We start from the raw sequence: 15165 nt of genomic DNA, 5'->3' as shown, positions 1-15165 counted from the left end.
ACAAACAGTTTTTTCTTTTGTGATCGCGAGCTTCGAAACGTGTACAGCAAACGCTTTCGATTCTCATATCGAGTTTTTGTTCTTTTTTTCTTTGATTTGTTTGTGTCAAGTCCAGGTGACTTTCTGACATGTGAAATAATAAATTGATCTGTTTTTGTTCATCAACTTCAAGACTTCTTTTCAATTCGGCTTCCTACGTAAATCATCAATCTCAGCGCACACATGGGTGCGCGATCACCCTATTAAGATACAGTCCACTCAACAATTATCCTATTGTCCATCCATCACATCTCTCATGAGATTCCTATGATTTCTTTCCAATAAAAAAAAAAAAACGGGTGAAGGATTTGAGAGGCGGCGCGCGAGACGCGGCCCTAAAAAGGCCGAGCATGCTCGTTCGCCGCAGCTTCGCGTCGGACCACGGTTCAAGCCGCGCGTTCGCAACATTTGGTCCTTCGAGCCGGATTTGAGATTGGTGACGAATTGAAAAGTGAAAAAACTCAAGTAAAAAACACAGTGACATTGCAAGTACATTCAAAATCGGACATCATCAAACGCTATCAGTGCATTCAAAGAGAGTGACAGCTCGATTCGTAAAAGACTAATTTGATTAAATTCAGTGTCGTTGAAACCTCAGTTGATTAAATTCAGTGTCAAAATGGAAGAAGCTCTCGCAAATCAACAAACTGCTTGCTATTCAGTTGCTCGAGCTCTCGACAATTTTAAGAAGATCGGTCGGTCAAATCTGACGGCCGCCAAAATTCGCTCGCGAATGACGAGCTTACAAGACACGTGGACACAATGTGTACGCAATCACGCGACACTGCTGCAGCTTGTTCCTGACGAGAAGCAAGTTTCAATTCACTACTTCAAAAAGGAGACCTTCGCCTTCCACGAGGACCTCTATCAGGCAGCTATGGACTACATGAACGAGTGCTTGGAGGAGCTGGTTCCAGTCGTAAGTCGTGAAACCTCTTTCAACGCTTCGTTCGCGCATACAGACTCTGCGTCATTATCGGTCAAACATCTTCCTCCCATCAAATTGCCGCCGTTCACCGGTAAGATTGAGGAGTGGGAGACTTTTCGCGATCGGTTTCAATCGCTTATTATAGACAATCGCGAATTATCGAACTTCAGTCGCATGCATTTTTTAGTGTCAAGTTTAACAGGCTCAGCTCGCGATGCGATATCAGGTATTAAAGTCACCGCGGATAACTTCTCGGTTGCGTGGAAAGCATTAACAGCGCGTTTTGAAAATAAGCGCCGATTAATTGAGACTCACATTTCGAATTTGTATAATCTTCCGAAAATGACTCGTGAGTCAGCTGTCGAGCTTCACGCCTTACGCGATAAAGCCGAACAAGCGATCTCAACATTGCAACGTCTTAATCGTTCGCCGGACGATATAGTCAGCGACATGTTAGTTTATTTTCTCTCTCAGAAGTTCGATCCCGCCACGCGCCGTGCGTGGAAGTTAAAAACGAGCGATATCGAAAATCCGCCAACATACAAAGAAGTATTAAAATTTATTTCGTCGCGTGCTCTCGCGTTAGAGGAACTTCACCCTCGCGATAACGACAAGACCAAGTCACATGCGAAAGTGACTAGCGCAACAGCGACTGCGTCATTTAATATAGTGTGTTCAATGTGCAAGCAATCGCACATTCTCTCAAAATGTCCGCAATTTGTAGCAAAGAGTCCGATTCAGCGACGCGAATTGGTTAAGAAATTTCGACGATGTTTTAATTGTTTGAGTGATAAACACATGTCGATCAATTGTCAAAGTAATTTCACATGTCGAACATGTAATAAACGACATCATTCTATGATTCATCTCGATTCGGACTCATTGCAACAAGTTACAAATGCGAACAATACGTCAAACGCGAATGACGTCATCGACAACGTGCCTAACGTTACGGCACTCTCATCAGTTACAATGACAACTGCGCCGACTCCTGTTGTCTTATCTACTGCAAAGGTGAATTTGCAGGCGCCTTCTGGACGCTCATTGGTTGTCAGAGCCTTGATTGACGGTGGATCAGAGCTCACGTTTGTGACGGAGCGCGTTGCTCAAATATTACGTCTCAAGCGTATACGAACGCTTACTTCAACGTCGGGAATAAGCTGCGCTGACACCGGTACATGCCGATCTGCGGCTCTGATTCACATCACTCCTCGCAAAAAATCGAAACCAAGGTTCACAACGGTTGCCTATATTATGAAGGCATTAACGAGGTATGCTCCCAGAAACGCTTCGCAATCGCAAGATTGGAAACATATTTCCAATCTGGAATTGGCTGACGATGATCCTACCGGATCAACACCGATTGATCTCATAATAGGATCCGATTTATATAATCACGTACTCGTTCACGTACGTAACGGACCGCTCGGTCAACCAGGTGCAATTGAATCGCATTTCGGATGGATCCTATCCGGAACAACCTCTATCCCGAATCACGTGACACAACCCTCTCATGTGGTAACTTCAACTCTCGTAATTCCGCCTGTTGAGGATGCGAGTCGCGTCGTGCAATCAGCTCAGTTAAATCAACGTTACAGTGTTGTCGCTCATTGTTGTTCTCTCGAAAATCAATTGTCTAAATTCTGGGAGGCAGAAGAAACACCTCAATCAATTGAAATGTCCCCAGATGACGAACAATGCGAAGAACATTTCAAACAAACGCATTCGAGAACATCGGATGGGAGATATATCGTGCGTCTGCCGTTTCGAAACGGCCCACCCATCGAAATCGGTGAATCTCGCGAAATAGCCGCGCGTCGGCTTTCGTCGTTACTTCGGAGAATTAATAATCAACCTGCGATTAAGCAGGAGTATGCTGAATTCATGAGCGAATACGCACAGTTGAATCATATGAAAGTAATCGCACCGGTGGATTCAGTAAATTCACAAGTCGTGTACATCCCTCATCATCCGGTCATTCGAGAGACTAGTTCGACAACTCGGTTGAGAGTCGTATTTGACGCCTCATGCACAACCTCTAACGGTACCTCGCTCAATTCTCACATGTTTACTGGGCCTAAACTACAGTTAGATCTGCAATCGGTTTTATTACGTTGGCGACAGCACAAATACGTTTACTCCGCAGACATAACGAAAATGTATAGACAAATATTGGTCGACTCGCGAGATAGAGATTATCAACGCATCCTATGGATAGATGAAAATTCGAATATTCAAGAACATCAACTCCTTACGGTAACATACGGTACGGCTTCCGCACCGTTTTTAGCTCTTCGAGTCATTAATCAGTTAAACGATGATGAAGGAAGCTCGTTTCCACTAGCATCTGCGGTTTTAAGCGAGAACGTCTATGTGGACGACGTGCTGTTTGGGGCCGAAGATATGCCTCTCCTTAAACAGACTCGAGATCAAGTTTGCAAATTGTTGAAACGCGGTGGATTCGATCTTCGCAAATGGGCGAGTAACAAACCGGAGTTGCTCTCAGATATTTCATCGGATCATCACGGGCTCGCACAGCTTAAATTATTCGAGACTGACAACAATCTGAAGGTTCTCGGTATTTTTTGGAATCCGACGCACGATTGTTTCCAGTTTCAAATTGAATTACCACAGACTCTCCCTTCTACAAAACGAACGATTCTCTCTACCATAGCCAGAATATTCGATCCACTTGGATGGGTCACACCCGTGGTTCTCAAAGCGAAAGTTTTTATGCAGAAATTATGGCGACACAAAGTAGGCTGGGACGACAATCTATCAGAAGATCTCCTTTTACAATGGAGCGTGATTTATAAATCACTTCCTTACATCAAAAGCATAAAACTTAGTCGCTGGATTGGATGCGATTCAGATACCAAGAGCATCGAGTTACACGGTTTCGCGGATGCTTCCCAAGTAGCTTACGCCGCAGTAGTTTTTTTGAGAGTCACAACATTATCCGGTCATACAACTGTTTCGCTCCTCGCTGGGCGATCCAAAGTCGCGCCTATCAAACCGCTGACAATTCCTCGATTAGAATTGTCAGCTGCGGTCTTATTAGCGCGCCTAATTGAATTCATCAGAAAATCTCTTCATTTCACGAAAATGCCAGTCCATTGTTGGACAGATTCGAGTATTGTGCTTGCTTGGTTAAACAAGCACCCATCTCATTGGAAAACTTTCGTCTCGCATCGCGTAACAGAGATTCAAACACGAGTATCTGATGGCATTTGGCATCATGTCAGTACACATGAAAATCCCGCTGACTGTGCATCTCGCGGTTTACTTGGCACAGAATTAAGCGCCTTCGACATTTGGTGGCGCGGACCTTCATGGTTGAGTCTTAAACAGGATGATTGGCCCACATTCACAATAACGCCGATAGACGAAACACAGTTAGAAGAAAAACCGTGTCAAGTGCATCAAGTGAACGCTAATGAACCGTGGAATCTCACTACTCGATATTCATGGTGGCCAAAATTGATACGTATTACCGCCTACATTTACCGTTTCATAAGGAAGTGTAGAAAGAAACACACAATAGGATCGAACAACAAGTCTCAATATCACGCTCTTACTACAGTTGAATTCAACGAAGCACGAAACTTCTGGCTGAACTTCATTCAGTTAGAACTATTCGAAAACGAGCTCCATAATTTAAAGTCAAACAAACCGTTGCCTACTCACAGTCCAATTCTCTCATTAAATCCGTTCCTGGATTCTGACGGTCTAATTCGCGTTGGGGGGCGATTAGAACACTCGTCATTATCTTTCCAGTCCAAGCATCCAATCTTATTAGCCAACCATACGATCACTACCATGATCATCCGTTATACGCATGTTGTATCTCTCCATGCCGGTCTTCAATCCACTCTTTCAAAACTTAGACAAGAGTTTTGGATTTTGAGAGCAAGAAGTCTAGTAAAGTCGGTTATTTATAAATGTGTTCCGTGTACAAGAGAAAAGGCTCAAGTAGCTAGTCAGCTGATGGGCCATCTACCTACAAGTCGTGTTTCGGCGCCCTCTCGAGCGTTTCTACATAGCGGTGTCGACTACGCCGGACCAGTCTTTACACGTGCTTCAGCCGGCCGAGGAATTACCTCGCGAAAGGCCTATATAGCACTCTTTATTTGTTTAGCCACACGCGCTATTCATCTCGAACTGGTTAGTGATTACTCGACTGCTGCCTTTCTTAACGCTTTTCAAAGATTTTGTGCGCGACGTGGATTACCAGAGGTCATGTACTCGGACAATGGTACTACGTTCGCAGGAGCAGACAAGGAGTTGTCGCAAGCGTATCGAGACGCTCAAAGCGATGTTAACTTTCTCAACTTTATCGTGTCAGATAACATCACATGGAGTTTTATCCCTCCCCATGCTCCACACTTCGGTGGATTGTGGGAGGCAGGGGTCAAAAGCGTTAAATACCACCTTCGTAGGATATTAGGAAATCACACCCTCACTTTCGAGGAACTTACTACCGTGCTTTGTAAAGTTGAAGCATGCTTAAATTCAAGGCCCCTGTGCCCATTGACTGATTCGATTGACGATTTTGAAGTGCTCACTCCGGGTCACTTTTTGATTGGATCGGCAATCACAATCAATCCAGAACCTTCTGTTCTGCAAATCAATGAAAACAGACTGTCACGGTGGCAGTTGTTGCGACAGATCACGGAGCGTTTTTGGAAGCATTGGCACGCCGACTATATTAACACGCTTCAACAGCGAACTAAGTGGCGAAAGGCAAAGTCACTTATCCATATCGGTTCCATGGTTCTGATTCAAAATCCTCTTCTTCCTCCTTGCAAATGGGAACTCGGACGCGTAATCCACTGTCAACCAGGCTCTGACGGATTAATTCGAGTAGTTTCCGTCAAAACAGCGAACTCGGAATATAAGCGTCCCATAACTAAGTTATGTGTGCTTCCAATCGACGTTGATTCTGACGATTCCATCGAGGATCAACCTCGAGTGTCAAGCAATTAGCGATAATTCTAGTGTAAGTTAATTATACGATTCTAATCCTAATTACGTTATAATTTATGTAGCCAGTAAGTCAAGTTTATGTTCATTAGTTAAGTCAAAGCGTGCAAGTAAAGTCGCCAAGGCGGGCGGCGCTTGCAATCCTAAGTTTAAGGTCGTGCGAATTAGTACGAATAGCGGACACTGTTGTTTACGCGATCTGCGTTAAATGTTAAAATCCGTCCGCGATAACAACAGTGATCTTTAGAAGTCAACTTTAAGTCAATATTGTCAGCCGTTTCAGGTCTACAATTTCACTTTAGTGCGATCTGAGCGTAATCAGAAGTTACATCTCAGTATCTTATATATTGCATGGGATCAATCGTGACGAACAATCACACGCAATTAGTTTTCATTTAGCAAACCTCACTCACACGGGAGTGAACGATGCATCCTTGTGTAACGTATACCGCGAGATCGAGTAGTTTCGAAATTCAAATTTCGAGGCGGGCGGTATGTTTAGGATTCAGAAAAATTTGCCGCGCTCGATCGAACGAAAATTCACGAACAGTCGAGAATTTAAGTGAAAGCAATTGCCGCGGGCCTAACACGGCAGCACCTCGCGGCACGCACCGCGGGAAGCGCCGCGGAAGCAAATTTTCGGCCAATTAGCGCGTTCCGCGTGTACCCCTCGCGATCAGGCGGTCGATAGCGTGATCGATGAGGGTAGCATTCCGTCGGGGACAGTCGTCGCGGAGAGAGAGCCGGCGTTGGTCGCAAGTCAGACCAAAGAATTCGCGTTACCGTGTAATAAGTGCGTGAATGTATTATCGCGACAAATACGAACAGATTTGCGCGGTATTGTGTGACATATCGAGAGTGAAGAGTTAACGGGTAATCGGATCTCGTTCGCGACGCAACATACACGTTCTCGCGACGAATTCGCCATTGTCTCGTGCATGCTACGTGCACGTGATCGAACATTACGAGTATTCGGATCCTGCTGGAGGATTCACTGCGATATTCGCGTATCGGTGAATGCATGTCGTGCATTCTCTCTCTCGCTCGTTCTCTCTCTCTCTCTCTCTCTCTCTCTCTCTCTCTCTCCCGCGCTCTCTCTCACAATTGTCGTAGTACGCCGTCGCGACGAACTCGCCGTCGTATTGTGCACGCTGCGTACACGTGATCGACTCCTGCGAATATTCGAATCCTTCTGGAGGATTCTGTGTGATAGTTAATTGCATATAAATGCACGTGATCGAACATTACGAATATTCGGATCCTGCTGGAGGATTGAATGTCACATAATTGAAGACAATTATTAAGTCGCGTCAAATCATATGTGCGCGTGTTCGATAAATTATAACGGTCGTCCACAAGAGGACAAATTTGTTGTTGTACGATTCGCGATCGTGACTTTCAAATAAGACATTGTTTTCTCTTGCGACAAAAAACATTGGTGTCGATATCGAACAAACAGTTTTTTCTTTTGTGATCGCGAGCTTCGAAACGTGTACAGCAAACGCTTTCGATTCTCATATCGAGTTTTTGTTCTTTTTTTCTTTGATTTGTTTGTGTCAAGTCCAGGTGACTTTCTGACATGTGAAATAATAAATTGATCTGTTTTTGTTCATCAACTTCAAGACTTCTTTTCAATTCGGCTTCCTACGTAAATCATCAATCTCAGCGCACACATGGGTGCGCGATCACCCTATTAAGATACAGTCCACTCAACAATTATCCTATTGTCCATCCATCACATCTCTCATGAGATTCCTATGATTTCTTTCCAATAAAAAAAAAAAAAAAACGGGTGAAGGATTTGAGAGGCGGCGCGCGAGACGCGGCCCTAAAAAGGCCGAGCATGCTCGTTCGCCGCAGCTTCGCGTCGGACCACGGTTCAAGCCGCGCGTTCGCAACAAAATCTTTAACAGACAATGAAAAACAAAAAAATATAATTTTCTACAAGAATCTTTCGATCAAAATATTCACACTCCCGCTAGATTCCGTACGCCCGCTACGCTGCACGGCTTGCGCAAGACTGATTATGTGACAATGAGTCTCGAACGAGAATTAGTTGAGCGCAACGACGCGCAACGTGATGGACGTGTTGAATGTACATACGTCTAATGCAAAAACTAGAAAGAAAGAGATGTTTTCGTTGGGCCCGGAGTTAGTGACACCGTCGCGCAGAGTCTACGGTCAGTGATAGGAATCAATCTTGTGCGAAACATGCAGTGTGGTGGACGTATATATTGCAAAAATAATTTTTATGCATGCGTTGCAATTTTTGAGATTTTGGGAAACACTGTATGTATTACAAAAAATTAATTAATCATAAAAAATAAAAAAATATTTATATCTTATAAAAAAATAACTTTTTTTATCGTTCTATAAAAGAATGAAAGCTGGTGTTATAAAAAGTATGTATTACATACCTTTAATAATATAAATATGTAATGTAGAATAAACTTACACTACAGAACCGTTCCATAGACAAATCCAACACTTTCCCAATTGTAATAGTTAATTGCTTCTGTGATCTCATTATCATAAACACAACAAATCGACTGTCTCTAGAATTTGCATCGTACCAGCAAGAATTATACACAGCATCTCCGATGCTGCTGGTCTATTTTAAACGAAAAATTATAAGATTTTCAAAGACAAATAATATATCCAATGTCTAAACGTAATATTTATTTCAAAATTTAACCTTATTAGTAAGATATTCTCCAGCGAAACAAAACGTAAACGCCTCCATATTTGAAACGACGTAAAATAAAATTATTCTCATTATAATTTTTATACCATCAGGCGTTCCAATTAACTGGAATATTAAGAAAAGACTTAATGGCAATAAAAAAGCAATAGAAAGATGAATAATTTAAAATAATTAACACTGTTTACTCTCTAAATTTATTTTTACAAGCGCTCTTTTTCTTCGCAAAAATTGTGCTGCCGCAAAAAGTTGAGACGCTACTTACCATAACGAGTGTATAACCCAAACAACAGATAATTAAAGTATCTGACACAAACAGCACCAGCGCGATATTTGTGTACATTTCTTCGATCTTTTCTGAAAAGGTGATGACTTGTTGATGTTTCTTGATCACTTTCTGTATCATCAAGGGATTTAAACCGCTTTTCTCGGATAATTTTTCTTCCGTTGGAAACATTTCCGTCAACCACTTGCGAAGAATATCGATTTGACCGCCTGCGTGCAGTATCTAAAATATAATATAGTTTTTTTTTAATTGCAACACTTGGAAATCGCTAAAAAATATTTTAATAATGGAATTAAATTAGCAAAATATGTTTATACAATATCTTTTGAAATTTTTGAAAAGCAAATTTCTGAATGGATATATGTATATTAAACAAAATTTATCAACAAATTATTCTTATACTTATGTATATACAGGATAAAAAATAAGAGAAAAAATAACTATATACATTTATACAATTATATATGTGGATATTTATAGCAATGTGGCTACGTAGCAAATTTAATAGCAAATAAGTGGCTACGCAGACAAATATAAATTCATATAGCCATGTTATGACTACAACAGATTAATTATATTATTAATTATATTATATATTTTTATTAATTATTAATAACAAGACTTACTCGTTTTCTATTATTAATAATGTTTTCTTCTTCAGATATCTCCAAGCGAGTATCTTCTTCCTACATATAAATAAAGAAACAATAAATAAATAATAATTAACAATATTCTAAATAAAGAAAAAAACAATAAATATAAAAGAAGAAACTTACTCCTTTATTTATATCTTCTTGAGATATATCCATAATAATACACTTCACTTAATATTGTTGTTGACAATAACACGCAACAGGTGACAGCTAACCTATCCTATCAGTCCCGTCATTATTACTTCGAGATGTATATACCAATGTCACCAACATTCCCTATCCGGATACTACAACGAATCTCATTGGTGAATCATTTTTCCTCTTAGGTTCACACAGCAGCCAATGAGAGACCGTATTGACGAAATAATACTCATTTTTCACTTTTTATTAATAGAATAAATAACGATAATAATACGCTTTAAACCTTCCTTGATTAATAAGAAACTTATGTTCCAAAGTTGATATAAAACTATGCAGTAGTTATCGAGAATTAAGGTCACGACCGATCCGGGCTCGATGAAACGCATACTTCCTCTCTTTTCGCCAACCTACGGTTGGCAGCAGTCGGGAGAAAAATACACAGGATTTAAATATGCTCGGCAATATTTCAATATTTCAATATAAGAAGTAAATACATATAATAACACATAAGTTAGAAATATTATTTGATTATAATACATTGTATTTTGTTATACATACCACTGTTTCTAAGTTAAAAGATTAAACAAGAAATATTTAAATAATTTGCTTCACAACATAAGTTACATGATATTAATATTTGATCATTCGCGGAATATATCAGACAAATTGTTGTGAATCTATTTCGTATTTTTTCTTGCACGCCATGAACATTTACTAGTGTCGTTATATACTATATTTTAAATAATTTTAAAAATAAATATCTAATAAATTAAAATTAGGAGATTTTAGCGGCCATAGTATATTTATCTTGTTCCTATCAATCTAAAAAGAAATTGTTTAATTGCAATAAAATTGAATATTTTTTTAAATCTTGCATAACTTAGAAATTATCGTACACTTACATATGTTTACTTCTACTTACATATGTTTAAATATCTCTTATTTATTTTAATGTAAGAAATTTATATTTTGAAATATCGCCGTGCATTTATAAATCATTTTATATATTACTATTAATTGATCACAGTTAAAAATATACTATTAACATACATATATATATATATATATATATATTATAATATAAAAATAAATATTATAATATAAAAAAATATAATAATAAATTTATTATGACAACAATGAAACTCACCAAATTTATTAGTAAGGTATTTAACATGCCATGCGCATAGGTAGACAATATTAAGTGAAAAAATTGAATAATTATGATAAGCCAATATACCAATGTTTGATTAAAATCAAATGGTAAATCCATTGCCAAAATGAGCGGTTTCGTGGAAGTATTGGAAGCTTTCTCGTCATTCGCGAAAATGTTGCTACAGTTAAGCAATATAGCCACCGTATAAATAACAATTGTCCCATTATTCAAACGTCGAGATAGATTTGCATAGTATGTCGTCGTGATCATACTAACTTCATCGATAATACGGTTTTCAAAATCGGTTGCCATCATCGTTAATATTTTGATAAATGTTCTACGGATGGTTTTCGATGTATAAAGCAATGACAAAAAAATTCACTTAATTTAAATTTTTTTCTAATAATCAATTATATTAATCTATTTTCTTTACATATTTAACTTTATTATATTATTTATAATTTACTAAATAGTTTACATTGATGCAAAATTTTAAGCAACGAAAGTTAAAATCAAATTTACAAAATATTAATATATTAGAAGAATGGCAATTTAACAATTGAAAAAAAATTTTTTTTGGTTGATAGTATCATCACATATATTATTATAGCTCACCGCTGTTTAACCCAAAAAGTAATGAGTTTAATTAACATTATCGTGTATGTCATTGTTTCACTTAAAATTTTCATCACTTCGAAAGACTCTACAGAATAGAAATGTGTAACGACCCATCGATATTCAAGAACTTGTTCCATCATGACGGATGGTTTTCGACGTATAAAGCAATGACAAAGAAAAGATTCACTTAATTCTCTTTTTAATAATCAATTCTATTTTCTTTACATATTTAGCTTTATTATATTATTTATAATTTACTAAATAGTTTACTTTGTTAAAAAATTTTAAGCGATAAAAGTTAAAATCAAATTTACAAAATATTAATATATTAGAAAAAGGACAATCTAACAAATTAAAAAAAAAATTTTTTGGTCAATATTATATTTACCATCACATATATTATATTATATATCTCACCGCTGTTTAACCCAAAAAGTACCGAGTTTAATAAGAATATCGTGTAGGCCATTGTTTCACTTAAATTTTTCATCACTTCGAAAGACTCGGCAGAATAGAAATGTGTAACGATCCATCGATATTCGAAAACTTGTTCCGTTATGATTGCAATTATCCAAAATAATCTGCTTAACAGAATGTACGACGAATTCGGCCAAATGCCAAAAATTCGAAGAACAATTTCCATCGATTTACTAAGCGTGTTGTCTATTTTCATGTTTCTGTTTTATTATATATCACTTGTTTCAATTAAATTTTTTTTAATCCTGATACACCGATTCTTCTTCCAAGACCATAATTTTACATTATGAGAAACGTGTGTAATATGCACGATACTGAATCTTTTTACAGATTGAAAACTCGGAAGGCAGTATGCATCGGACGATAATACTCTCTCTCGAGCGATTACCATTAAATATTTCGTGTGTCGATAAAAAAAAGTTTCCAGGGTTCCGGGCCGATCTCTAGTTCTAACTTAATAAAAGTGCGTCGTGTTCTTTAAAAATTCAAGCAGCAGCGGATAGTATCGCATGCAAGTCTACACCTGACGTTAAACTGTGGTCAGTGACCGTGAAAAAAGTTTGTAATTCTAGAAATGAGAGAATTTTTCGAGGAAAAGAAAAAAACACGGAAGTTTTCCTTTTCAAGATTTTGTTGTCTGAATGTCGAAGGAAATACTTCACGTGTATGTTATAATGAGTACTGGAAAATGTTAGTCGCGTACTTTCGGATGAAACGCAGGGATATAAGTTTGTGCACAATAATCGTGTAGAAAATGTGAAAACTGAAAAGAAAGACAAAGGAGACAAATAAAGTGAAAAGTTTTATTTCAACGCCAAATACGTGTGTTTCGCAAAAACAAGTGTAATACAAACACTAAAGAATATCACAAGACAAAGGAGAATTTACGTATTAATTTTTTTCAAAGATTTTTACAAAGAATTGATAAATATTCTTGATTGATATTTAACTTTTTTTCAAAGATATTTATATAACGTTGTTTAAATATTACGAGAATCTCTGAAGCAACGTATAATAATGTAAGAAATAGTTTTCGTTATGTAAACGTTTTACGTTGGTGCGTGCTTCATGTATTTATTACTACAATATTTTTTGCACAAAAATAAAAAATTAATGTACGTGTGTGAAGTAAATTATATTATATTACATTAAAAATAAGTGCACACAATTGTATGTAAATTAATGTAATAATAATAATAATAATAATAATAAATTAAATACTATTTTTGCTAAATTTTATTGTATTAATGTATCATATATTGTTGTGTTACAACTTCCATCAAATATTATACCATGAAGAATGATACTATCACAATATTCCGATCGACATAAAACTTATTGCTCCATACATTGCCATTAATATAGATATATATGATGCCGATGCCTTCATTATCTATAATATTAATTGTTACTAATATAATATATTATGAGTATGTAATTTTAAGCACTAATAAAATGGTCATTTTAACAAAATCATAACACAATGTTTACATTAAAAAATTAAATTCTTTTCTTTCTAATATATTATATTATATTTTAGTATTTGACAAATAGCACAGTTTCGTTTTATATGATTTCAAATTAAAATTTTTTATTATATAATTTAAAGACGTGAAAAGAATTTAGTACAAAAGCCAAAAATTAATGATACAAAATGAAGAAAAAAAAGGAAGATAAAGAAATGGAGAAACTTACGCTGGTAAAACGTTCTAAGGAGAGATCCATGACTTTTCCAATCGTTATACTCAAATGTTTCTGTGATCTCAGGATCACGAGATGTACAGTCCGACTCTGTTTAGGCATGACATCGTACCAAAGAGAATTATAGGCCGCATCTCCGATTATTCTGCTCTAGAAAAGAAACAAGAGATGGATTGCGGATTTTTGTGAACACCGCTGCGATTCTAAGCTAACCTTGGTACTCAAGTATTCACCGGCGAAGCAATATATAAATGCTTCGAGATTCATCACGAAGTAGTATAATATGGATCTGACCAGGACGGAAAAACCACCAGGCGTACCAATCAACTGCAATATCGGAGCAATTTAATATCCATTGTATCTATATATATTTTTATGCAGATGTGCAACATCGATTATAATATTCGATGAATCAATTGCGTTTTTGGTTGACTAAAATGCGAGGAAAAAAATGGTGTCAAATGAACAAATTTCCGGAAAAGATTCTGTCTTTCAAGCAGATGATGATGAATTTTTTCCAAATGTTTACTCACGGTGATAATAATAAATCCTATGCAGCATATAATAATAGTATCCGACACAAATCAACGCGATATATGTGTAAAAATTTTCGATTTTTTGCGTGAACGCAATAATCCGCTGGTGCTTCATGATCAGCATTTTTAATGTTATCCCGTCCACGGTGAGTATCATATTTTTGGAGAAGGCTTTCATCAACCAATCGCAAAAGACACCGATTTAACCGCCAATGTGCACTATCTAAGATCCATAAGTGAACAATGCAACAAATCGCGATTATCTTATTTGAAAGAGTTCGACTAGTGTCGCAAACAAACTCACCAGAGTGACGATATTTGAGTTGACGATAAGATATCCTGCAGGACAAATCGACAGATGACAGAACTCGAAGATTATAACGAGCGCGTAGACGGGAAACGTGTTCATCACGAAGGATAGCTTCATCTTCAGGATGTGCTCGCGTGCGGACACATTCATCTTCTCAACGTCACCGGCGTTGCCGGTAAGAATGCCGCAACTGTACAAAACTACGGCACCCAATTGAAGGTCGATGAGCCAGTTGGAAACACGATGCGAGAGTCTGGCTCTATTCATCGTAATGCGCAAACAGCATTCGATCAAGTCGCAATTCTGCCAGTCCACGGCCATCATTTGCAATATATCGGAGAACGTTCTACGATCGAATTGGATTCGTCTCGATGCGCTATTCAGTACTGCTATTTAACATCTTGTAATAAATATATACACACAACTGATATCCTTTTACAAATAATAAGTAAATATACACACAACAAATTATGTGCGAAAGACAAGATATATAATGCCACATCTGATTTTGCTTAATGAAAACAAAGTGATAAATATAAGGCCAACTTATCGAGCTGAATATTCGAGATGTTCAGTCAACTACCATTTATTACATGTATAAATTATAAAACTACAGTCATTATATTAAAACTAACGCAA

At 37.5% G+C, this 15165-nt stretch overlaps 2 protein-coding genes and 1 pseudogene across 2 annotated transcripts; 1 reads left to right on the top strand and 2 right to left on the bottom strand.

Annotated features, from left to right (window-relative positions):
* Positions 1–658: 658 nt before the first annotated feature.
* LOC114941960 (uncharacterized) lies at positions 659–5953 on the top strand. Its single transcript, XM_085488412.1, has one exon. The coding sequence runs from the start codon at positions 659–661 to the stop codon at positions 5951–5953; it is 5295 nt and encodes a 1764-aa protein (XP_085344538.1).
* Positions 5954–6912: 959 nt separating this feature from the next.
* On the bottom strand, positions 6913–12175 carry LOC114935177 (4-vinylanisole receptor-like). The gene is made up of 8 exons (XM_085488411.1): positions 12064–12175; positions 11500–11644; positions 10879–11221; positions 8917–9159; positions 8646–8759; positions 8406–8561; positions 7053–7152; positions 6913–6944 (listed from the first exon to the last, which is right to left on the bottom strand). The coding sequence occupies exons 1-8, from the start codon at positions 12173–12175 to the stop codon at positions 6913–6915; spliced, it is 1245 nt and encodes a 414-aa protein (XP_085344537.1).
* Positions 12176–13288: 1113 nt separating this feature from the next.
* LOC146720439 (uncharacterized) lies at positions 13289–14872 on the bottom strand (annotated as a pseudogene).
* Positions 14873–15165: the final 293 nt, after the last annotated feature.

This window comes from Nylanderia fulva, unplaced genomic scaffold, assembly GCF_048542155.1.
Source record: "Nylanderia fulva isolate GAGA-0341 unplaced genomic scaffold, ASM4854215v1 Scaffold692, whole genome shotgun sequence".
In the NCBI taxonomy this organism is placed as follows: Eukaryota; Metazoa; Arthropoda; class Insecta; order Hymenoptera; family Formicidae; genus Nylanderia; species Nylanderia fulva.
Note: the sequence above shows the minus strand (reverse complement) of the source record. Positions and strands in the feature narration are given on the sequence as shown.